Source organism: Tiliqua scincoides, chromosome 6, assembly GCF_035046505.1.
Source record: "Tiliqua scincoides isolate rTilSci1 chromosome 6, rTilSci1.hap2, whole genome shotgun sequence".
Classification (NCBI taxonomy): domain Eukaryota; kingdom Metazoa; phylum Chordata; class Lepidosauria; order Squamata; family Scincidae; genus Tiliqua; species Tiliqua scincoides.
The window spans coordinates 70,928,302-70,952,938 of NC_089826.1; the positions used below are offsets into that span (position 1 = coordinate 70,928,302).

Consider the following 24,637-nt stretch of genomic DNA (forward strand, 5'->3'; position numbering starts at 1 on the left):
ATCATGTTGCTGCCATTGCTCCGCTCCTGCAAAGGCTTATGTGGTTCCCAGCTTCCATGTAGAGATTTGGGAACCACTTCCTTAGAGAGATATTTAAACCATTTTTGCTCAACGTTGCATATACGCAACAGGGATCAAATGTGTACACCTGTGGGCTAGGCAGAAATGGGTTAAACAATGTAATGTGTGAAGAAACCTTAAGGAGCTGTTTTTGCCAACAGAATGGATATCAGGATCTTTTCTGTGCAATCAATTAATTGCACAATATAAGTATGCACTCAATTCACAGTAAGTACATATGGTGACTGTATCATTTCTTCCTCCTAGTTCTTGCATCTGTGCTGAAAGCTTAACAGTTAATTTTGGGCAGCCAATAGGATAGAAGAATTATCTGTAATAATATAGATCTGTTAGGAGAGCTGAGAAGGGGAATGTGGTGGGGGGAGGAGGGGCTGAGATATGTTCAGAGCCTGAAAAGCACCAAACCCACAAAGTGGTTAAAGGCAGTGGAGAGCGAGGACAGTCCTCTGCCGGCGCTTCACTCTCCCACAGCTGCATCCAATCGCACAGCTGTGTTCACCGTGCCAGGAAAGAATGAGGGCTTCTTGCTGAGGAGAGTTGCAAGCTGACAAGATTTACTCCAACTTGATTCAAAATGAATGAGCTGCTGCCAGCCCCCAGGTGTATTCGGCACAAGTCGTCGAAAGAGGAGCCTGTGGCTGAATGGAGGGAGCACTTTGCACTGTCAGATATCCACAGATATTGAAACGAGGGAGGGGGGCAGGATACAGAGAGTTGGGTTGGCTGGTCCTGACGTGCTTGGCATTAAAAATTCCTGTTTGCTGCTGGAATAAGGAATAAGGTAAGAAACTTAAACAGGAGCCCTGCCTCTCTGTTGGGTACAGATCCATACAGGATAAGCAGTGCCACTTGTCTTTTGTCTTCCATGCTGTTGGTCTTTCCTAACTGTATATTTAGAGAGCAGAAGTCCATTAGTTGAAAGATTGAGTGCAGCTGCTTGCACGGCAAGCGACAGCTCCAAGCAGATAAAGGCAAGTTGTGTGTCTCTTGTGCTCAGGAATGACACTCAACCACCTTTGGAAAGGAATTGTTGCTGTAATGACCAGATGTGAGTTCAACTGTAAGTACAGTTCCTGCATCTTTATTCCCCTTTTTGTTTTCAGAAGCTGGAGAACTGTAGCCGAGACCAATCTGACATTCCGCTGCTTTTATTGTTCAGTGTTCCGCTCTCTCAAATACCTGCTGTTTGTTGGCTGCAATTACTGGCCTCTTATATCCACTTGCCCAAATTGGCCGTTTTGTAGAGCTTGGACGTAATTTGTTCTTAATCACAGCAATGCGTGTAATGGGCAGAAAATGCAATAATTGCCAAATTGACAGTGACTTTCTGCAGATAGTGTAAATAGGGAAAATAGCTGTGCCTGTCCAGGTTTAAAGGGCACATATGACTGTTTGAACAAGCCTATCTGTCTTTACCACTGTAGATTTGTTGGCAATGAGTTTTCATTTCTGATTCATAAGCATTTGGTATTTCATTTGATAGCAATTTTAAAGTAGACAAGCTTTCACAGAGATGTGCCTTTTTTGCTCAACGTTGCATATACACAACAGGAATTAAACTACGTGTTAATTACAGGCGTGCGCATGTGTATTTAATAGTATGTTTAGAGACATAAAGTAAACTACAGCACCTTTTGTTTGACAGAAGAAACTTAATGATTTAAATGTTGTGGATTAGTTTCGATCAGTGAAAAATGTCTGCTTTCATAATCCTTTCAGTATCTGCTGAAGAATATGTAACAAGGCACAGTTTATTGACTTGTTAATTGATGTGCAGCTAGGAATCCTCATTAAGATGTTGGACAGGAGAAGGAAGAGAGCAAAAACCCATCCATCTTTTTCTTTTTTTTCTAATCACTCAGCACTTTCATTCTTCAACTTGGTCTGTGACATGTGTTGGGGGATCTTTTTGCTTTGCCTATTGTCTCTGCTTAGATATTTGTTTGCTGAATATAAAAGAATATTAAGCATTGCTGAGCTTTTGCTCTAGTGCAATAAAACCCACAGCAAATTGCATATCTTAGAGCAATGACTTTAATTACGTATTTATAGTGATTACTTCACCATTAACATAATTTTAACAACAGGGAGTAGATCGGCTTTTTTATTATTCATCCCTGAAGCCTTTCTTAGGAGGGAAAAGAATAGTAAATTATTTATTTTGTCAATGAAGTACACTTTCCTTTTTCTCTGAAAATCCTTGTGCTGTATACTTGTAACACATTAAATCTGAAAAGCTATATGTACAATTTATGCTCAATAATAACCCAAAATAGATGCAAGTCTAGAACCATTTTAAATCTTGCCTAGTTGCAAAGTAGCCAAAGTAACGTTTAAAATTTGCATCATAAATTAATGTTTAGACCAAATGGATAGATTTTAAAACATCTTGGAGCTAGTGCTGATTTAATTCAATTCAGATGTATGTTAGTCCAGAGTACGATGATTAAAAAAACTATATTTATTTTGGGCAAGATATTTAATATGTTATGGTCATGGTGCTGATTTTAAATTTTTGATAGATGGATGTAGCAATCCAGATTTACTATGTTAATGTCATGGTTTGAATAAATTCTGTTTTTATTTTAAAGACTTGTTCAGACACCTTGTGGCTTGTTTTCCCAAGGTCTATATATTGATGATCTAAAAAATTAAAGTAATATAATTTTTGCTCCTTCAGTTTCAGTCACTTCACTCAGAGAGAGGGGGTATGCTGGCCAAATTTCCTTGTAGGAGGAATTTGATGTAGATGAGTAAGTAGGCAGGAAGATAGATGTTCTTACCTAGTAAGTCATTGGACCTATATCCTTGATCTCCTTGTCTGTGGTCTTAAGAAAATCTTCTGTTTGTCGATCTGAACTGACCAAAGTTTCAATACAGTGCTAGATATCAATAACAGGGGCCCCCCATATCCACAGATCCCATATCTGCAGATTCAGTTATCTGTGGATTGGGTCCAGCCCCCCCCCCACACCCACCCATGCGCGCCCCCTCTGGAGGCAAAGGGAGTATGAGCTCAGTAGAGGCCAAGGACGTCCATCCTTGCCATCTGCCAGGCTCAGACTGAGCTTCAGAGCTTAAAACATGTGACATGGTTTTACAGAGAAAATGGAAGTGACTTTTTAATGCCTTATAAGGCATTAGGAGGCCTGGGGAAGTCCTCCTCGGATGTCCTCGACGTCTGCTAAGCTCTCCCTTCCTGAGGCGAGCGAGCTCCCTTCACCTCTGGAGGGAGGCAGACTGCTGAACCACAGGGACGGGTGTTCGCCCATATCTGTGATTTCAGTTATCTACAGGGGGTTCCATTCCATTCTGTATTTTAAAGACAGTTTTCAGAAAAGTTCTTCCTTACTATAAACCGTCAGGGTTCTATAGAACATAATTGATGTCTTTCAGGCACTATGACATCAGTGTTTCCCTTACTTGTGAATTATTGGCTTGAGAACTCTAGGACAATCCACAGTTCTTGACCCCTAACCCTTTAGAAACTTTGCTGCTTTGCTGCTATCCAAACCTATTTAGAGCCCGTTCACTTGATTTAGTGGATACAAGTTATAGATTTTTCATGTACCGTAATACCTCCAGGCGTCCGTGCTGAATTTTGCAATACATGTTGCAAAATACCTCCAGGCGTCCGTGCTGAAACAGAGACGCCTGCGTTGGCTGCTGAAACAGAGACGCCTGCGTTGGCTTGGTCATGTCGTGAGAATGGATGATGGCCAGATCCCAAAGGATCTCCTCTATGGAGAACTCGTGCAAGGAAAGCGCCCTACAGGTAGACCACAGCTGCGATACAAGGACATCTGCAAGAGGGACCTGAAGGCCTTAGGGATGGACCTCAACAAGTGGGAAACCCTGGCCTCTGAGCGGCCCGCTTGGAGGCAGGCTGTGCAGCATGGCCTTTCCCAGTTTGAAGAGACACTTTGCCAACAGTCTGAGGCTAAGAGGCAAAGAAGGAAGGCCCATAGCCAGGGAGACAGACCAGGGACAGACTGCACTTGCTCCCGGTGTGGAAGGGATTGTCACTCCCGGATTGGCCTTTTCAGCCACACTAGACGCTGTGCCAGAACCACCTTTCAGAGCGTGATACCATAGTCTTTCGAGACTGAAGGTTGCCAATACAATATAATACCTCCAATAACACTGCTTCTTTTAGTGCTGTTTCATTATGGTGCTCGTCATCCTGGATTGATTGACAGTTGTTATAGCCAGTGGGGGCAGTGTACTCTTGACTAATAAGCCCTAGTTTCTTTCAGTGATGTCTCCTATAGCACTGTTTCAGAGAACACTTAGCTTTTTAGGAATTGACCCTGGTGTTAACAGAAATATTGCTGTACCTGCCCATAACTTGTAGGGCAGATACCTATATTTACTTCCTTGCATATATACTATCCAAATATCCCGTGGAGAACCACAACTGGCCCCAGGTCCATGAACTATATTTTTGCAGCAAACACATAGCAAAAGCAGGTATATGTATGCTTTAGTCATGAGTACACATTACATTTTCTTTCAAGTTTCTGTTATAACATGTGAAGCAGTCCTTAGTTTTCTTACCAGATACTCTTCTGTGACCTATAAAAAGGTTTGGCTATAATCTTTGTTTCTTTGTGTGTATTTCTTTAAAAAGATGGAAGCCATTATTCAGTTACCATGATGTTTTAAGGAGTCTTGGATTGAAGTTTCACAAAAAAAAAAAAATTGTGTTATCATTTACATAGCCTACAAAATGGGACATGAAGGCACTGTTTCCTTTTGGAATATCGTATTGTAGGCAAGTACATTGTAGGCACATTGTACTTGCCTCGTGATTGTAGGCAAGTAACAGTAAGCTGAGTCCCAAAGGAGGCTGATGCAATTCACTTTGGAGCTAAAAACAGCTTCTTGAGATGCAGTATTTCCTAGCCTGCACCCAGAATATTTTTTGTAGTTGCTCTTGAAGAATCTGTAGTATATTTACCTCTGAATTTGAGTTGGAAACCCCACTTTAGACCTTCTATAATTTGACTTTAGCCTTGAGGGGAATATCTTGAAAAACACAGAGAAATGTACAGCCATGCCAGTATAATCCAGCTGTGAAAGAAACCTAGTCAGCAGGCATGCTGTTTTACATGGAATTAGTTCCTGAGTGGCAAAGCAGTCAAAGGCTCCACATCAAGAAATAAGATTAATTTCTAAACCATAACATTTTCAGTGATTATAAAATATACTTTCAACCTTCAGGCAGTAAAGTCTAATCTGGAGAATGCTTATTCATAAGTAAGTAATTGAGTCTAGGAAGGCTGAACTCCTGCTTGGGCTCTCAGTCTTAGTAGCAGACGTATAGTAGTAGGGAAGTCCAACCATTATACTGTATTTTTCTGGCCATCTGTTTCTTCTTTAGTTTGTGTGATTGGATAGAGTGTGCTTCCCAAATACAGCTCCTCTGTGCTTCCTTACATGTTGCAAAATGAAGGAAGGATTATGCTGCAATCCTATGCACGCTTTACCTGGGGGTACTTGGATACCCTTGAATACTTGAGACTTACTTCTGAGTGAACATGCATAAAAGATTGCACTGTGAAAGTAGCCACTGTGTTTTTTCTCAGCAGGAGGAGCTTATAGAAGGAAATGTGGGGAAAGCACAAGTTGTTAAATCTCAGTGGAACAGGAGATGCTACTAAAGTGTAGTTTTTATTAAAGTTGTTTCAAAAGTAGTTGCTGTATCAATACATTCAAACTCTTTTGAAAGGTTGTGTAGGAAGTATTGGCATTCCTGAAGGAGGATTGGGGAGGGGATTTGCATTAGAATCCTTCTCTCCTTATGCAGTAGCCCAGCAGTTTCCAAACTTTCAGGGAGAGTTTGGGATAGTGCAAGGGGAGGGGGGTGACAACATGATCGCCACAATCATACCTCCACTGGGGACAAAAGTTTTTTTTTACTTACCTGGGGGTCTCTATGGCTCTCCAGCAGGATTGGGGAGCCCACAACCCCCCTCTGCAGGCCTCCCTGAGTCTCCAAATGACTGTTAACAGTGAAAAAACCACTTCTGGTTTCACCATGAAAATTGCAACTTAAATTATACAAAAGACAACATTGCATCTTGTACAACATTGCAGCTTACATTATACAAAATAAGAACAAAAATTGAATTGCTTGCTATGCATAATTCAGACATGATTCAGAATCTCAATATTTGGGTTGCTTTGGCATGGTATGTTGGTTTTTTAAAAAGTGTAAAGCGCAGAGTATGCATAACCATGGCTATATTTTTATGAGAAACATGCCATGATTCAGGTGAAATTAGTGAATTGCTATTCTGCTTCCTTTCGGACTTTTATGTATATGCTCATATTCTGCTTTTCTTCTGTTATGGACCTTGAGGGAACATGGGGTTTCCAAACAGTCACCTATCCAATCCTAGATCTAATTAGCTTCAATCAGAGGGTTGTATTATATGCCTCCAGACCATGCCAGGACATTTAAAGTTTAGCCATCATTACAATTGCCACATTTCTCTACATTTGCCTTTCTCTCTTGCAAATTTATCGTCCATCCATAGCTTTTCTTTAAATACAAATCACGATATTTCTTTCTTCAGATCTATAGGTTGGAAACAATCAAAGTGAAGTGGTATAAATCAGAGGTTTATAAAATGGTCAAGTGATATAAATCAGAGGTTTTCCTGCTTTCCTTTCCTTACCTGCCTATCAAATAATACAATGAAGCTATCCATGGGGGAACTACTACCAAAAGCATGAATTAATAGTCTGCACAAAGCGTGTTGCTTGTACTCACTAATATCTCAGTCTTTTCTGTGAGGTTTACACTCCAGGATGCTTCCTTAATTCCTCTTTCTCCTTAACATTTTGCTCACATGCTCTTAAAACTGTTAAGGCACGCCATCTTAAAACTTAACTTTAGACATTGTATTAAGCTGAATTTCAAAAGTCACTCTTAAGTTGGTTTGCAGAGGTGTTTACATGAGAACATTTTGGTTGGTATGTTAGCAAATGGGGAAAACAATTCTGTATCACAAACCCTTATATAGATGGTTGCAGAATTCTGTAAAAATAGTTGATTGATGAAGATGCATTGGCTGTCTGCATGATTTAACTGCATATCAGTTTTAGGCAGATTTGTGTGTTCAGGAATACAGTAATCAGTTGATTACTGTGATTTGAGGCACCTGTCCCATTGAAATAAACATTCATAAATCCTAGAATGAAAAAATAACTTGAAATATAACAAATATAATAATACAAAATATGTAAGTGGTGCTTTAAGCTGCTTGAAAAACATCACGTATGTTATCTTAGGATTCCTTCCAATGGCTTGGAAGGTAGGCCAGCATGATCTCCACAGTGCAAAAGGGGCTTTGAGGCCATAAAGATTGTGGCTTGCTTGAAACCACAGAGGGAGGTAACAGACTAGCTTAGAACCAACTTCATCTGGTGTGGTGTATTACAAAAATTAACTTAATGTTTTCTCCTCCAGCGATTGTAATGACCTATTGACCGTGGCTCAGTACAGGAAACTTCTCTTTACTGCTTGTAAGAATAACATTATTTTTTAACTGTGTTCAAATGGCCTGAAGTATTGCCTCTCTTATTTTTCCATTCTTTTTATAAAAGAAATAGTGGATCGATCCAGCCGTTGTACTTCAAGAGTAAGAGATTAAAAATAATGAAACAACCTCTGTTATTTTAAAACAACAGTTTCCTCAACATTGCTCTTTAAATACCTTCTCTTGTAAAGGTATTCTCTTGGATTGGTGCCACTTGCTTTCCCAATTACATGCCTGTCTTGCTTCCCTTGTTTGCCTGCTATATTTTAAACCTGCCTGTCTTTCTGTGCTGATACGTGTGTACTGCCTGCCTTTCTAAATTCAGCAGATACCTGTTGGCCTTGCTCTGTGTTTCCAAAAATACTTATTCCAACAGGACTCCAGCCAGAATAATGGCTGAATGGAAACAGAATCATTGCAGTGCTCTTTTCTTAAAGAAAAGCAGGCATGGAATGTTGAGTGTTAATGACCGGACTGGAGCTGTCTGTGTGAATGCTCGCTAACTCTCTCTCTCTGTCTGTCTGTCTGTCTCTTTCTCTCTTTCTGTTCTGTTTTTTCCATGCTTTTCCGGGATTCAGAGAGAGGTAAATTGTTTATTTCTCTATCTTCCTGTGTTCCTTCACCTATTAAGTACCATTCACCTTGCTAATTGCAATATGCAGTGAAGCATATGCTTTACTTGATTATTGTTTTAATTACAAGCAATTACTCCTTTACCCTTATGACGTGGCAGTTTCCCAGCTACTTTAGATCTGAGGTTTTCAACAGCTTGGTCAGATTCCAGAAGTGGGGTTGTGACCCAAGTTCAGGTTGATTGTGGTAGTGCCAGCCCATCCACGAAGCCAACGCATTTGCCTCAGGCCACACCTGGCAGGGACTGTCTCCCCACCACCACCACCACCACCACTTACCTACACTGAAAGGAGCAAAGGCTTGCACATCATCTGGTGTAAGGGAAGGGTCACCATTTTGCACCTGCACATCATCTGGTGTAAGGGAAGGGTCACCTGTCTCAGGCACCAGGAGATCTCTGACCATCCCTGGTAGCAGTGCACGCTGTTTGGCTGCCACCAGGCAAGGAAGTAAAGAGGAGCCATGGCTACTGGACACCTACTGGACTCCTGAAGATGGGTTCCATGGTGGAGGCTAGGGTTGGAAGTGGGTCACTGTAGCGTTCCTCTCGCAGACCAGGTGGCTGCTGGACCTGAAAAAAGTAGATGGACTCACGGTAAGATTTTTGCAGTGCTGCCTCCCTGTCCCTAAGGCAGGGTTGTTGCAGTATCCTGAAATCTGGCGGGCAGAGGAGTACAACTGCTCCTATTCCATTCAGTTAGGTCTCAGTGATACAAAGCGAGACTGGCCTGCTTATTCTGAATCAAATCCTGCATGACCAAGGTTTTGTTGTTGACCAATCTGGCATTTAGCCTCAGCACCTTTAGCCCATAGGGACTGCCCTTACAACTATCAATGTCTTGTTTGACTGAGAGAGAAAGCTGATGAGGGAATAGTCATAATTTGATTATTTCTCTGTCGTCTCTGGAATGCTCCAGGAAGGGAACCTATGGCATTTCCTGCAGCATTCTAAGGGGAAAAAACAGCAACTGGCAAGAGTTAGCCACCAGGAACACTGCTTGAATGTCAGGAACTAATGAAGGTGCTGCTACTGCCCACAAAAACTTGACAGAACTGGCATTATAAAGCAAAAGGGAGGGGTCAAGAGGAGCTGGCCACCAAGAATATGATCAGCACTTCAACTGTTGATGTAGCCAGTGCTGCCCACAGAGGCTCAGGGGAGAATTTTTTTAAAAGAACAATTCTGCTAGCAGTACCAGGCTAAATGTGTGTCCGTCCGTCCCCGTTCAGGCAACCAAGAATGTTTGTGGGTGAGAAGATCTGGGGCTTTAAAGGACAGAGCTGCTTTCCAGAAATTATATCTCTTTCTAGAACTCCTATCCAAATTATTTAAAAGGAATTTGGAGACTGCAGGTATGTGTCACTTAATGACGGGGATATGGGGATTTGGCAGTTTTGTGCACACATTTTTAGTGCACAATGCCATCTAGTGGGACAATCTGGTATAGCCAGTTTATAGGCTACAAACTGCCATTATAATCTTTTGGGACCGTTGTTGCATACGTGGGATATTATGCGGCACATACCTGTAATAATAAACAATAGGAGGTAGAGGAGACCTATCCATCCATCTCCAAAATGGGAGAAAAAAGTACTGTGCTCTATTACAGTGGAATCCTCTATGTGTACTTACTGCATGTACAGTGTGTTCAATGGGACTTACTCTAGGAAAGTATGTATAGAAGCCTTAGTAGATCTGTCAAAGTCTCTGATATTTGGCATCATTCCTGACTCCAGATTATCACCATTTGATCCGGGAATAAAAAAGCTGCCTGGCCCAGCCCAGGTCAGCTGCCAATGAACCACAATTCCTGATCTGATTTGAGGTGGGATGGTGAGGCAAGGTGTGGTTGGAAGGGTTCTTCAGAACTCTTAAAGATCTGGATTTGTACTTGAAGCTTTGAAAACCAACACTGCTCTCCTTTGTTTGTTATGCTGGATGGTTTCCTATTTTGGAGAGGAAACTCATTGATAGGTTTGTAGATTGGTGACAGACAAGCAGACATTTGCCCAGTTCAGATGTATTGGAAAATCATGGTTTCCCTCTATAGCAGCAGTCTCCAAACTGTGGCCAGTGGTGCACCAGCATAATCATCTCAGGTGTGGCAGTGGTGAAGCCTTACCATTCCACCCCACAGCCAGCAGGTTTCATGCCCAATTTTCATGGAGCCTTGCACCGGGCAGCCACTGCATGTCACCCCAAAAGGCTCTGTGATTTCTCAGGGGAAGCAGCTGCCCAGCAGGCCAGAGTTTGGAGGTTCACACTTTATAAGAATAAGCCTCTGTGCTTAGCTACTTCCCTCTCATTAATAATAAGAGGACAGCAACTTTTTTTTCCTTTTGGTCTGAAGTAAGCCATAGTTCTGTATTTATGTATGAAGTGGTGAAACTGTGGTTGACTTCTGTTACTTCTGCCCATTATTAGGTCAAACAAACCTGGAGCAAACCCTGGAATCAGATCCTAGTTTTCTCCCTAATTGTGAAGCATAGTTCTCTGAGTGCCTACAGTAGTGTCATTGACTTCATACTAAAAGTTTCCCCTCCTCCTCTCATGCATGAAAGAAGAGAGGGGAGGGAGAAGCATGAAAACACTTCCCTTAGGCTTGTTCTCATAGAGAGAAACTGTAGTTTCCCATTACACCAGAACAATGCAATTTATTTCTGCCAAATTTTCTTTCACATCTACATTCAAGTCAGCTTAACATGCTTCTTTTCTCTTGAGACAGGGATTAAGCTTGTATTGAGAGGCGGAAGTGACTTGTCATATGCAAAGAGAAATAGAAAAGTCTTATTTGCATCAGGTGTTTGTAGCCAGAACCCAACACTTGCCTACTTCCTTCATTCCTATAAGCCACAAGAATTTGGTGGTTGAAAGAGGAATAGATATATGAGAAGCACTTCAGGTGTGATTTCTCACATGCAATATGAGTAGTTTTTAAGCCTGAGTGGTTTTGATCACTTACCTAAGGTGTTCTAGAAATGAGTGAACTTTTTTTTGCAATTCTGATTTGGTGACCTGTAAATTTTCACATGCATTATGAGAAGCAATGATCATAAGATAGCCCAGTATTAACAAACATGAGCTGCGCCGTCTCTTTTGGCAAAATATATAATATAATATAATATACAGTATTTATATACTTTGGATACTTCGTGTTCCGTGTGAATAACAAAAACAAAATGAAGAGCTGCAGGTATGCCAGGATGTGTCAGGAGCATAGGAAACTTACACAGTGCCGGGGGAGTATTGCTTGCAGAATTCAGCTCTGCTTTGTATGAATTTCACCTTCTCTCTCTCTCTCTCTCTCTCTCCTTGACTTTTTAAATCAAACATCTATATATGTTGAAATTTTCAAAACAGCAATGGGGTAAGGCTGGTTAAGATTTCCCGGGTTTAAGGTTAAGGGGTTCATGCCCTGCTTTACCTCCTTGTCCCTTACCCCAGCAGGCAGCAACATGAGAATAAGTTCTGCCAAATGATAAAAAAAATTACACAATTAAGGCTGCAATCCTAACTACACTTTCCTGAGAGTAAGCCCCATTGAACAAAATAGGACTTACTTTTGAGTAGACTTGTATGGATTGTGCCCTAACTATCCAAGTAGGATAAATTTTGCAAATTTACGTATTTCAGGTTTTCTTGGCACGGTTTTTTTTTGGGGGGGGGGGCCTAGGGGTTCATGATGTAAACACAGCCCTGAATATTGTTCTGAATTCCTTAATATAGAAAATCTCAATAAAGATGTTCAAAGTTGTACAATGTATTTTTTCTCCTGCTATCTTTTATTAGGTGTGCAACAGAATCTTGAGAAGACTGGTTATTGGTGGTATTAACTTGGAGGTGTTGGGGAATAGCTGGAGGTGCTAGTGAGCATTCAGGGGATCAACTTGAGGTGCTCATTTTCTGCAGGAAGATGACTTGTTTTCGTTCAGTTGGGTGAAGAGGAATAGGCTGGCCTAAATGCCCTTGCAGCATTCTTCTATCTATCCCTACAATCTATCTTTCAGTTATTCTGAATTTTATGTTTATGGAACCCAGCGTATGTGCATGCAGGAGTGAAGTCAAAAGGATTATTAAGCTGCCTACTGAGAGAAGTCTAGACTGTTTAGTTAATGGAGCTCAGTGCTTATGAAAGTCACCAGCTTTGATAGCATCAGGGAGTTCTTTCCTTCAAGGCAAAATTCTGCGAGCTACAGCAGTGCAATCTTCTTACTGTGCCCTGAAGGGAGCACTATGAAAGGACAAGAAAGTGGTTTTCTTTGGCATTCATTTTTCATGAACTTCATGGAGGAATTGAATATATGTTTCTTGGCTTGAAATGGAAAAGAAGCCGGGGTAACACAATTCTGAAGTACAGATCCTCAAATAATAGAAAGCACCGTGGTTGGCCACAGCTGATGGGCGATAGCAAAGGGTCTGACTCAATCCCACAAGACAATGCATAATTCAGAATGAAGGCTGAAACTCTGCAGAAACTCACTGTGCTCTGGTTTTTTGCTTGGTGTCAAAAAAAAATCACCATCCAGGAAACAAGTCTCATTTGAGTGGCAACTTTTGTACAATCTCTCTCATTCTAACCTACCTCATAGAACTGACTTGAGAATATATTAGATAGCCATTTGGTATACTGAAGAGGAACATAGAAATAATGTACAAGGATGATCGCTGTTAAGAACGAAACATATATTTTGCACAGCTGGCCACTCCCCCCCCCCCGGGAGCTACTTCAGCTATAGTGGATTTCTGAGGGTAGCTCATCTTCCTCAGGTCAAGTTGGGTTTTCAAGAGGGCCACAGGGAATAAGCAAAATTGCAAGACATGAAAATTCTCGTATATGTATGATAATTCAGGGCCTCTGCACAAGGTTACTTTGTACCTTTTACACACGGGTACACAATTTTGTGACATTCACAGTACAGCATTAAATATGAGCAGCATGATAGAGGCCCCTAGTATGGCCAATTGCTATAACTAACTTAAAAAAAAAAATCTTTATATGATCACCTTCTGGTGGCAACAGCATTCTCATATTAGGAAATAATCATCACCTTTCCTGTGGTTCGCAGCAGTTCGAAAGCATGTAAATTCAAGTAGATAAATAGGTACCACTTTGGTGGGAAGGTAACAGCATTTCATGCACTTTGGCGTTTAGTCATGCCGGCCACAAGACCACGGAAGATGTCTCTCAGACAACGCTGGCTCCCTCAGCTTAGAAATGGAGATGGTGGCTCCATTTACCCGCGTGCCCCCCCTGCCAGTAATGGCTCCGAAGGGAGGGGCCACTTACCCACCTCCCTGCCAGGCTGAGTGTTCCAACCCCCCTCCAGCTACGCCACCAACCTACACATCATTTTTCTTCAAAGTATAGCATTGGACAGAAAATCGACAGTTTGATGGGCAAGTCTATTAGTACTATTACCCATTTGTAGGTATTAAATTATTTCTGCAGGCAAATTAATTAAATTTTAAAAGCTATTTAAGGAGATTTTAGAAACTGATACACACAAGTAAGCCCTGTTTGATCAAGTAATATAACATCCTTTATGGCACAATCCTATGCGTGTTTATTCAGATGTAAGTTCCATTGTGTTCAACAGTGCTTACTCCCAAGAAAGTGTGTGTAGGATTGCAGCCTTTGTACCATAAAGTAATGCAATATATTAGTTACTGCTGGTGGACAGCAAGCCTTCACCAATTTATGGCTAACCTGAATATGCCTCTGTTTTGCTGCTCCATTTGCAGGTCTTGAAATGGAGGGGGTGCATTTCAGTGACTTCTTTTGGTGGGGGGGAAAGAGGAAAAATGGGGACCCATTAAAGTGGAAGCACTGTTCCTCCTAACTGGTGGCTGCCATGTTTTTCCTTGTCAGTTCCCCTCAGCATAATGTATTATGCCATCCAAGGGGAATTGCATGTGTGCAGAAGGAGGAGATGGCAGCTTCATGTCTGAAGGAGGAGCACTGAGGTTGCAGGTGGCACTTGTTGAAATGAAGTGAACACGGGATCAGGATTCTCCTGCCCACTCTAAATTCAAGGTGAACACTTTTTATAGAGAACTTTGGGCTCTGTCCAGACTCACAGCTATCATCCATGTATTGCAGCTCCCAGACAGGAATAGATTTCTGGTAAACTGCTACACATGACTGATGGACTAAGGACGCAATCCTAACCAACTTTCTAGTACTGAGCTAGCCACAATGCAGCCCCAACGTAACAAACATGGCCTTACCTTGAGAAGGCTGCCCTGACTGCCTCCCCACTGCAGAATACAGTGCATGCCACACTGGCACAGCTATGTCAGTTCTGGAAAGTTGGTTAGGATTGCACCCTAAGTTTGGTTTGGTGGGCCACAAGTCATACAGACTTGGTGTGGAGTGTATGCAGGTTTTTAAGTTGAATGAAGGGGTGCGGAGAGAGTGTGTGTTCCTGATTTCTACTGAGTAATATCAGTTGCAGAGCCAGCTATGCTGCCCCTGCTCCAGCATTCTGAGTGAATCCTCAGTGTTTTCATGCAGGAGGCTTTAAGAGGCTCCTGCTTCATTTGGGTGTGTAGTGTGAATGCAAAACTTATATTGACCAGAATGCATTACAATTTCCACTACAATTGGATTTCCTTCACTTTCCTTTCTGGGTAAACTTAAATAATGAGAGAACATCTCAGAGGCAATTGAAACCTCACAAATAAAAACTGTCCATGTTTGCAAAGGATTGGATCAGTTGGGAATGCAGAAGTTGGGGAGAGGTGGCAACCCATGGGAGCTATTGCCTCTTCTGGTGAGCTGGAGAAGATCTCTGCTTCAGCTCATTATGTGTAACCTTTCAAATGCTTTTCAGTGGATCCTCTTGCTGCAAAAACAAATTTGTGGCTACAGCTCCATCATTTTTTAACAGAAATTCATTAACATCTTTCAGCCTGCGCATGATTGGGCTATCTCATGGGGCATTGCAGTAATGACTAGTCTAGCATATACTGGACAGTGTGAGCATAAATTCTGTTTTATGTCACTACATTTAACCATCATTACACAGTTAAGTGGCGCTTAACCAGGTGTTAAATAGGAATGACAATCCAAGCCCCTTCAATTAGCTTCAAAGAATAGTCATTTACAAAGAATAAAAGTAAAAACTGAATCATGGCAATTTCTCTATATTTGTTCAGTGTTGCTGGATTGTTTTTTTAATTGAAGAGACTTCCCCCCCTGTTCTGTAATAAGTTAGCCACAAAGCCTTAAATTAGAAGGTTACAACTGTGGGTTATAGCTGATCAACAAAACAAAACCACAGCCTTGCATGCAATAACATTCCATTGATTCCCCCCCCCCCAACTTGTTTCCTGGCTCTGGTTCAGAATAACAGCTCAGTTTAATTTTACTGATATGACCGAGTTCCTACCAGGCAGAGTGCAGAGCGCACATGAATAAAGAAGGAACATTTGGGTAAATGTCCTTTTAAATGTTTGGGTAAAGGTGACCATGTTGGGCAACACTTTAATAGAGGCCATATTTTGAACTGAGCAGTGGTAGGACATCCACTTTGACTCTGCCCAGGAATTCACTTTTGTACCAGCCAAAATGCAGACAATAGTATCTTCAGTATGAACAGAAAGGCTCAGTTATTCTCAACCATGTGTTTGCTATTTGCCACCCTGATTCTTCCTAGTACCAGAGGTCTTCTTTATGGCACTCTCTCACATAACCTGACCAGGCTGAAATAAAATCTCTTCTTGCATTTAGGCACACCTTCTTGTCAAATTAATGTAAATAGTATTGTGTTTGTGCACTTTAACACTATCTTTACCATATTTTTATTTACCTCCCAGCACGGATGTCTGATTGGAGTCAGAATTGCTGGGTAATGCCTGGCTTAGAGAGAGAGAGAGAAGACAAGTGCTGATTCTTAGAAAAGTGAAGTATGGATGCTCTGTGTTAGTTTTTTGGTACCTTCTGAGTTGCACACAAATGGATCTGAAGCAAACAAAATTGGTGGTATAGGAGGCTAATTTTGAGCAAAATGCTCATCAAATGCCTCATCAAATGTCACAATCCCAATATCTGAGTCTTCAGCCATTGGCGCAAATGCCTCTCAGCTCCTCACTGAATCCCATGCCTCTGCCCTGAGCTCTGTAGCAAATCTTGCCAGACTCCACTGAGCCATTTCTGATTGTGTGCACAGCACATGTGCACAGCTGTTTCCATTTCTGGTTCCATGGAGCAAAGAACTGCTTTGTGAATTAGACCAGGTTCTTCTTGTCCAGTATACTGTCTCTGGGAAAAACTCATAAGCAGGACTTGAATGACATTTCCACATCTAAGAAATCCCTTCTTGCCTCTCAACTTGACACTGACTGTCATGGATTCCTAATACTAACTTCAGGGGAGAGAGCATGTCTGCTCCACATTAAAGTTTGCATCATCCACTCTAGATAGTACTATTTCTAAATCTTCCTGTGACCTGGTAAAACATTGCTGCCACATGATCTTCCTTCTAAGGGCCCAATCCTAAAGGGCCCTAGTGCCAGCACTGACCTCCTGCGCTGGCGCTGGGTATTGCAAACATGCCGTAAAGCACAATTATGGCACTCTTAGAGTAGGGAGGGCCAGCACCAAGTGGAGGACACTGCATGGCTGCCTGGAGCACAGGCAGCAGTGCAAGCTTTTGGGGTGGGAGAAGGCATTCAGAGAAGGACAGGGTGAGGAACCAGCCCTTGGAGGGAGAGCAGCAGAGGCCTCTTCTACTGGATCCTATCCTCAAAATACTGGCAAAATAGCCCACATAGACACGAGAAGCCCCATTACAGGTCCTGGGGCTTTCCTTGGGGGAAAGGGATAAAAGGCCCCTTCCCTTGAGGAGACATCCAGTGGATTCTTGGTGCCCACAGGATACAGCAGTCGCCATTTTGGTGTCGCTGTTCCTCTGTGCGCCAGGAAGGATAGGATTGGGCTACCCAACTGCCCCTCCCTGACACAAGCACCAGTTTGACCTTGGTTTAGTTTTTTTCCTTATCCTACAGAGGTAGCTGAAGTTCTGTCCACTTTGGTGTATGAATAGACTATTGAATTAGAGGGATCTGAATTGAAACTGAACCTTAAAACCTACTGGATGACTTTGGGCCAGTTACACATTCTTACCCTAACCATATCTTGGTTTGCAATTCTGTACACAAACACACTGAACACAATGGGAGTGACTTCTAAGTAGACATGTATAGCAATGTGTTAAAGTTGTTGTGTGTCTAAAATGAGATTTATTTAACATAAATTCTTTTGGAATATAGAAACCTTTCTCCCCCAGTTTCTTTTACTATGCAAACTGCTTCATTGAAAAGCAGCATTCTAATATTTTTAATAATACCTGAGTTTCTTGAAGGAAGATGGGGGTGGGGGGGGGAATGTAATTCTCTGCCTCACAAAATGTTTGCATGATGCTAAAGGCACTCTTGTCCAAAGCCTGCAAGTTTCTTGATAAAGCAGATAAACAGCTTGGACATAGATCTCTCCTCATATTAATCAGCTTGAAATGAGTAGAATTAAGGTTAACTGAGTGACCCACGAAAGATTCTGAAAGAGTCAGGGGAGGGAGTGGATGAGAAAGCAAAGATGAAGTCTCTAGTGATGTGTTCAGGACTGAACAACTCTTGCCCTGTACAAACAATATTTCCCAGCAAAACAAAATTCTCTCAACCTCTCCGGTGTTTGCTTGGGAGGTTACTTTTGTCTTGAATATCCAAGGTCAAAGCCCCTTGGTGGCTAGGTGTGAATATAGGAAAGGAAAGGATAATATAGGAAAGGAATATAGGAAAGGTGTAAAGTGGAACTCTGATAGTTTACACAAAGAGGGGCATTTGGAAGCCCAGGAGGGTGTGGAGCAGGTTGACCCTCTCCAGCAGGATTCCAAAAGAACTTCTGCCCCAATCTTAAACACCCGTGTGAACTGTGATCTTCCTAAGATAGATCTTCCTAAGCTGCCTTCTTGATTTGATTATTGAAAACCTGTCATCTAGCCCTTGCTGGAAGGAAAGATCCCCATTAGATTGCTAATGTTGATGCATGATTTTGTAGCAGATGGTTGCTCAGTGGTGGCTGTTGTTTTTTCCCCAACATTTGTGCCTAATGTAACATGTCTTCCTGAAGAAGTAGGATTCAGAAGTAACTTTGTTTATAAACAGAATCTTAAGTTCACGGTTAAAGCTGAGCTGGTGGAGTCTACAAGAAAATGAACATATTGTATGGGCCTTAACATGAACAGGCAGAGAGAGGGTTTGCCTGACACAGTAATGTCCAGCAGTTACTCAAACATGTAAGACCTGTGGAAGTTTGTGGCTCTGAAACTTTTAGCACCAGGACCCACTTTTTAGAATGAGAATTTGTACCACCTGTTTGCCATCTAATATGCTGCTGTTATGGAATCATGGCTTCACTTCATATTTCTATTAGCATCTCAGACCTTCATGAGGTCAATTGATACTTGGAGGCAGGGACACCATTTCAAATTTTGGGGGAGGGCAAACAGGCAATGATTTTTTTTTTTTCCTTATGAGAGGGAAGCTTTTCAGCAAAGTTATAATGGCTTGGTCTTGTAAATATTCAAAACTAAATTGCAAAAAAAGAGTGTCTATGAAGAGCACTTGTAGTTTTTTTTTTAAGAGTTCATATTAGATATAGCAACATTCTAAGTAAAGTTCAAACAGTTATGCGCACATCCATCTTGTTTTTGAAGTGAAAGGATTTGGCATTCACACCTACAATAGTAATCGATATACTTGTTTACAACAGTTGGAGTCAATGAGTTGGCTGGAATACAGTATAGGTGCTTCTGAGAAATAAATGCATCTGATCTAAAAGCTGGGGCTGGGGAAGTGACATCATTAGCCTCTGAAGATTGTGCCTCTGATTGTATGATTGCGAGGGTTATGAGAAGATGTGAACCCTAGTAAAGAGAGGGGCAAACTGACCTCTTCCTCTAAACCACCCTCGAAAGCCCAGCATTAGCACATGCATGCCAGCCTCACGCTGCCAGGAAGCACCTGGTACCTGAAGTGTCAGGAGAAGAAAAGAGATCAACTCCCTATAGCAGGCAGGCATAAAAATCTATGCGGAGGTTGCATCAAGTGTTGGCTCCATGCCCACCAGAGGGCCTACCCAGCTGAATTACTCCCAGTGAAACTGATCCCAAGTGACAGCGGTAGAGCCCATACATCATGAAGGGTCACCATGAAGGGGGGGAGTTTGAATGCAGGACCTTGCCTCAGGGCTCCCAGCAACATGGCACTGGAGCTGCCAGTCACCACTGGCAGGCAAAGACAAAATTGTGTTCTAACTGTTTAGAAGTACTTGAAAACACTTTTTGCATGCAGGATGATGTTAATTCTAATATGCTAGTTAATTTTGTCTGTACAGGGACTTTGCTTATGTAGCGAGAGACAAGGAAACAAGAATTTTGAAATGCCACGTGTTTCGATGTGACACACCAGCAAAAGCCATTGCCACAAGCCTGCATGAAATCTGTTCTAAGGCAAGTTGTGTTTCTTTCATTCCTCCTTCCTGAAGGAGGCTTTCAGCAGCAAGTGCTCCATAGAATCAGTACCATTTGGGATTTGCTGCCTTTCCTCCATTACTCCCACCCCTACTGCTGCACCTGCTCACAAGTCAAACCTTGCTTAAAATACACGGGCAAACCCAGCCACTTCTCTTTGCTTCATGGCAAAGCTGTCTCTGGCAAAGAAGGCTAGGCTTCCACTTGGTTATAGCTGCAGCAATCACAGAGAAATTATAATAATGTGAATATGTTTCTATATGAAGTAAACCCCCACATAATTGTACTGCATATTCCACATAAATATTAGCATAGTCTGACGAGCCTTTTTGGACAGGAGAAACCACTTCTGAAGGGAATGTTTGAGAGCAAGTGAGAGGGTGCTTGACCTTTACCTTATTCACCATTTGCCCACTCTAGATCCTCCTGGGTTCAACTTCTAACCACAGGCAATGGCTTCAACCGCATGGTTCAGTCTGAACCTTCACCAGTCTCTAATTATATTCTGTTGTGTTTCTGTGAGCTATCTTGAAGATCGAATGTGGATCAAAAAGTGGGGTTAAAAAACATTTTAAATGTGCATTTCTGTTACAGCCTCCAGGGCAGCTTGGACTGACCTAATGACACAACACCCTGTGGGAGGCCAATGGAGCAGGCAGTCCTGCTCTTCCGCCTGATGCATTAGAATAAGGATTGTAATGTTGTGCCAACATAGCTGGCTTGGGTGGGAAGGAGAGAAAAGCTCTTTGGATGCCACATGAGTTGCCCACAGACCAGCTCCAATTATAATTTCTGCTATGGATAATCTCAGACCCATTTAAGAACTCCTTGCCACAGGATGTGGTCATGGCATCTGGCCTGGATGCCTTTAAAAGGGGATTGGACAAGTTTCTGGAGGAAAAATCCATTATGGGTTACAAGCCATGATGTGTATGTGCAACTTCTTGATTTTAGAAATGGGCTTTGTCAGAATGCCAGATGCAAGGGAGGGCACCAGGATGCAGGTCTCTTGTTATCTGGTGTGCTCCCTGGGGCATTTGGTGGGCCGCTGTGAGGTACAGGAAGCTGGGCTAGATGGGCCTATGGCCTGATCCAGTGGGGCTGTTCTTATGTTAAGTGCAAGGAAAGTACTTTGTGCTCAGCTGCTTTGCCAGAGAGGTTCACAATGGTCCTTGCTGTGCCAATAGCATAATCTCAGACATCTGTACAATGCTGGGGTCCTGTGTTTCAGCTTGCAGAACCAAGTTGTAGTGAGCCATTGCAGCAGTCCTAAAGATGTATTTAGCATGTAGCAGCTCAAAGAATCAGGCTGTCGGAGTGCCAGATGGCAAACAAGTTTCATATGTCAACCTTCTTGTTGTAGTGCATTCCATAAAAGATGTTAAGCATCTTCGGGTAGAGGGGGGAAGGGCAGGAAATGCAAAATATTTCAGTTCTATTTTTTTTTCCAATAATGCTTTTCAGTTATTGCTAATACTGCTGATTTAGATCACCTAAATGTGTCCAATAAGCTTAAATGTGACTCAATCCTTTGCATGTATATTGATAACCAGACTCTATAGAGTTCAATAAAGTTGAGAACTCTTGACTTTTAAAGATCAGAGTTGTAATGTTTTGCTTGTAGTCACTACTATAATATGTTGGGGAAAAATGCTGTGTTATTATTGCCACTCTCCAGATTATGGCTGAACGGAAGAATGCCAAAGCTGTGGCTTGCAGCTCATTACAAGAGCGGACAGCTGCCACCCTCGATGTTCCCCTACAAGGTACTGTATAGCTGGGATATTATTTTCACTGCACAATCTCCCATTTTAATTCAAATTTCCTTTGAATTACACTCCACAGCCTTTGTTTTCACCTTGGTCAGGAACACCTTTGTTTTCACATGGTCAGGAAGCCAGCATGGGTCTGTCTGTCTTTAAGTTGCTTTCACTTCCTTCAACAGAAGACACAACCTACAGGCTATTACACTCCTAGTGGTCAGGCTGCACATCGTATTTTCTGCAGAGTGGGGGCTTGTATTTTTATAGTGTCCGCCTTATTCGTGGGTATATCCAAGGAATGGAGCCCCGCAGATATGGGGGCACGCCTGCAAATTGATTTTCTTGTTCAGTTTGTTTCTGATTAAGTGAATGGCAAGGAAGTTTACTGTAGACAAATCCATTGTAGGAATCCATTGTAGACAAAGCAACACTTCTGCTTGAATATATTCAGTATACAATATTAAACAGTCTAATTTGCAGTGGCCATTCAGGATCTTCTCTGGTTCCCTATATCCTTTTAGCTGGAAGTGCTCAGTACTGAACTTGGGACATTTATGCTGCATGTGCTCTGTGACCAAGCTGAGGCTCAACATCTGATAATAATCCTATGAGTTTTGCGGCAAGCTTCTTTAGATTGTGACACTAGAACACAACCTCATATATTACAAGGATGGGGGGTTATGGCACTCTCTTCATTAATTTCCCCAGAAATCAGCTAAGATCCTTTTTAATATGAGGTAGAAGGTGCTTGGATTTATTGGGATCGATAATAGTGTCCCTAGAGATCAATTACCTGATAAATTATTTTCTACTGTCATTGAAAAGAATGTTTTGCCTGCTGTGAATGTTAAGCTGAAATTGATTTTTATTCCTGTACAGTAGATTTCCCAACACCAAAGACTGAGCTGGTTCAGAAGTTCCATGTACAGTATTTGGGCATGTTACCTGTCACTAAACCAGTGGGTATGTAGTATTTTTGTTACTACAAAATATACTAAATATGTATATACTAAAATATACATTTGAAGTCTTCAAATGTCCCTCAGCAACTAAGAGCTAAATTCTGTCTGTTCTTCACAAGATGGAGGATGAGAATAGTGGTTAAAGCATGCCTGGATGTTTTTCAGCCGAGACCTTGCTGCCCAGGACTTTGTGTCATTTTAATTCATTCTAATTATAGTTATTCTGTTTCTAGATCTTGGCTTTTATCTCTTTTAGTGAGTCCGGAGGGTGGTTTTTATGTGATGTAATTGGTGACGTCCCATTTTGTACTAGGTTTGCTGTCAGTCTGCAGGGGCATGCACAACATGAAGCATCAAGTTAAATTTCAGGATGTACTGTGTAAGAGGCAACATAGACTGCTGATGCAAGATCTGCTCAAACACAAAGGCCAGGATCCAAAGAACCATGCACCCAATGGAACTTTTGAGCTTGCATTTCTCAAACAGCTGCCCTCTTCTTCCAATGTTGTGTGGCAAGTTGCATTTGGGGCTTTAAAAAATACAGTTTGTGATACGGCCTGATACACTAAGTTTAAAAAAAGAAGAAGCAGCAGCAGCAGTGCCCCAGGCACATCTTAAAGCAACTCTTGGGAATTACCTGGCCCACATTCAGTGTGTGCTCATCAGGCCCAAGCTAAATTTGGCACAAAAAGTGAGATGAAAAATGGAAAAAGTTGATTGGCACAGAAAGAGGAGCAATGCCAGCTGCTTCATCTGTGATTTCACACCAGTTACTTAAGAAATGTGATTGGGTACGATAAACAGAATTCTTTCTTATAACTACGTTTTGGATCAGTAGTAATAGTTTCTTTTTTAGCTCCAGCACTCCTAAATATTATTATTAGAATTAGTATTTCATTTCGCTGTTCCACATATAAAGTTGTCTTCTCCTGAATTAGATCACTGGTCCATCTTGCTCAGTACTGTCAACACCAGCTGGGACAATCCTTTCTTGCTGTGCGTGAAAATGTCAGAGATGGAGTCTGGGACCTTGTGTGAGCAACGCACATTCTCCACCACTGAGCTATGACCCAAGCCTTCAAAGAATTCAGAACAGCAAATATGGGTGCTGTTCCATTTATTCTCAATAACCTTGGGTGACAGTTTCAATTGATCCAACTTTCTATCCACTGCAGCATGCTGACTCTGTCTTAGTGATCTTGTTCTCTCTCTTTCTATACCACTGCAGGTATGGACACCCTGAATGGTGCTATAGAAAGTCTCATGGGTTCCTCTAGCAGAGAAGATTGGATGCCTGTCACCATGAATGTCGCTGATGCTACTGTGACTGTCATCAATGAAGGAGTAAGGGACAACCTGACCTCTGAAAACATATTTCTATAGATTTCTATCTTAGACAGTGGTTCCCAAACTGTGGGTCCAGGACCCACCAGTGGGTCGTGAGCAAATTTTTGTTGGGTCACAAAACTGACAGGGCAGATTAGGCTATGTACATCAAGGGTTAAACAAGCTGCTACTTGGGGGGAAGCACTGCTACCCAATCACCATCATAGCCATTATAATCACCATTATACCCACACCCCTTAGCATTTATAAATCTAGGACCTCTCAAAAGTCTGGGATCCACAGTCTTAACAGGTACTATAATTCGGACTTATTATACATTTTATTTATTAAGAGCTTAATTTTTTTAACTTCCTTTTTATTTACTGTTGGAGACAAGCACAAGCCACCATACACAGAAACAGAACAGATTTGGCAAAAAAAAATAGTGCATGATCTTCATCACGTATTCCACTCATTCATTTATGCCATATGTCACTATTTGCTCTTTTATAAAAATAACAAAAACTGCAGATGTAACAAATGTTAACATGAAAGCAACTTCCAGAAGGATACTCGTGTTAGTCTGTTGCAGCAAAAACAGCTTAGGGATGTTTATTTTAGCATAAGGTTTTGTAGGCTAGAGACCGCTTCAGACTTACTTGCCCCAGAGATATGAATTGCTAGCCTCAGTTGGCTGGGATCCATGTGCACCTAGATGCTAGAGAAAAGGTCAGTCTATTCTGAGACAAAAGGGTAAGTAGACCCAAAATCTGATGCTGAAAATTTTTAATCA

The 24,637-nt window shown here is 41.8% G+C and overlaps 1 protein-coding gene across 11 annotated transcripts in view; it reads left to right on the forward strand.

The window, feature by feature from the left end:
• The window catches only part of APBB2 (amyloid beta precursor protein binding family B member 2), a 174,679-nt gene that overhangs the window by 140,235 nt on the left and 9,807 nt on the right, over positions 1-24,637 (forward strand). For 9 of the 11 annotated variants that reach the window (XM_066631694.1, XM_066631689.1, XM_066631693.1 and 6 more), the window contains 4 exons: positions 19,658-19,772; positions 21,472-21,559; positions 22,436-22,519; positions 23,747-23,862. In XM_066631694.1, coding sequence (XP_066487791.1) covers positions 19,658-19,772; positions 21,472-21,559; positions 22,436-22,519; positions 23,747-23,862 — 403 coding nt within the window. The remainder of the gene's footprint in view (positions 1-19,657; positions 19,773-21,471; positions 21,560-22,435; positions 22,520-23,746; positions 23,863-24,637) is intronic. The other 2 variants (XM_066631692.1, XM_066631700.1) reach the window with 1 other exon arrangement.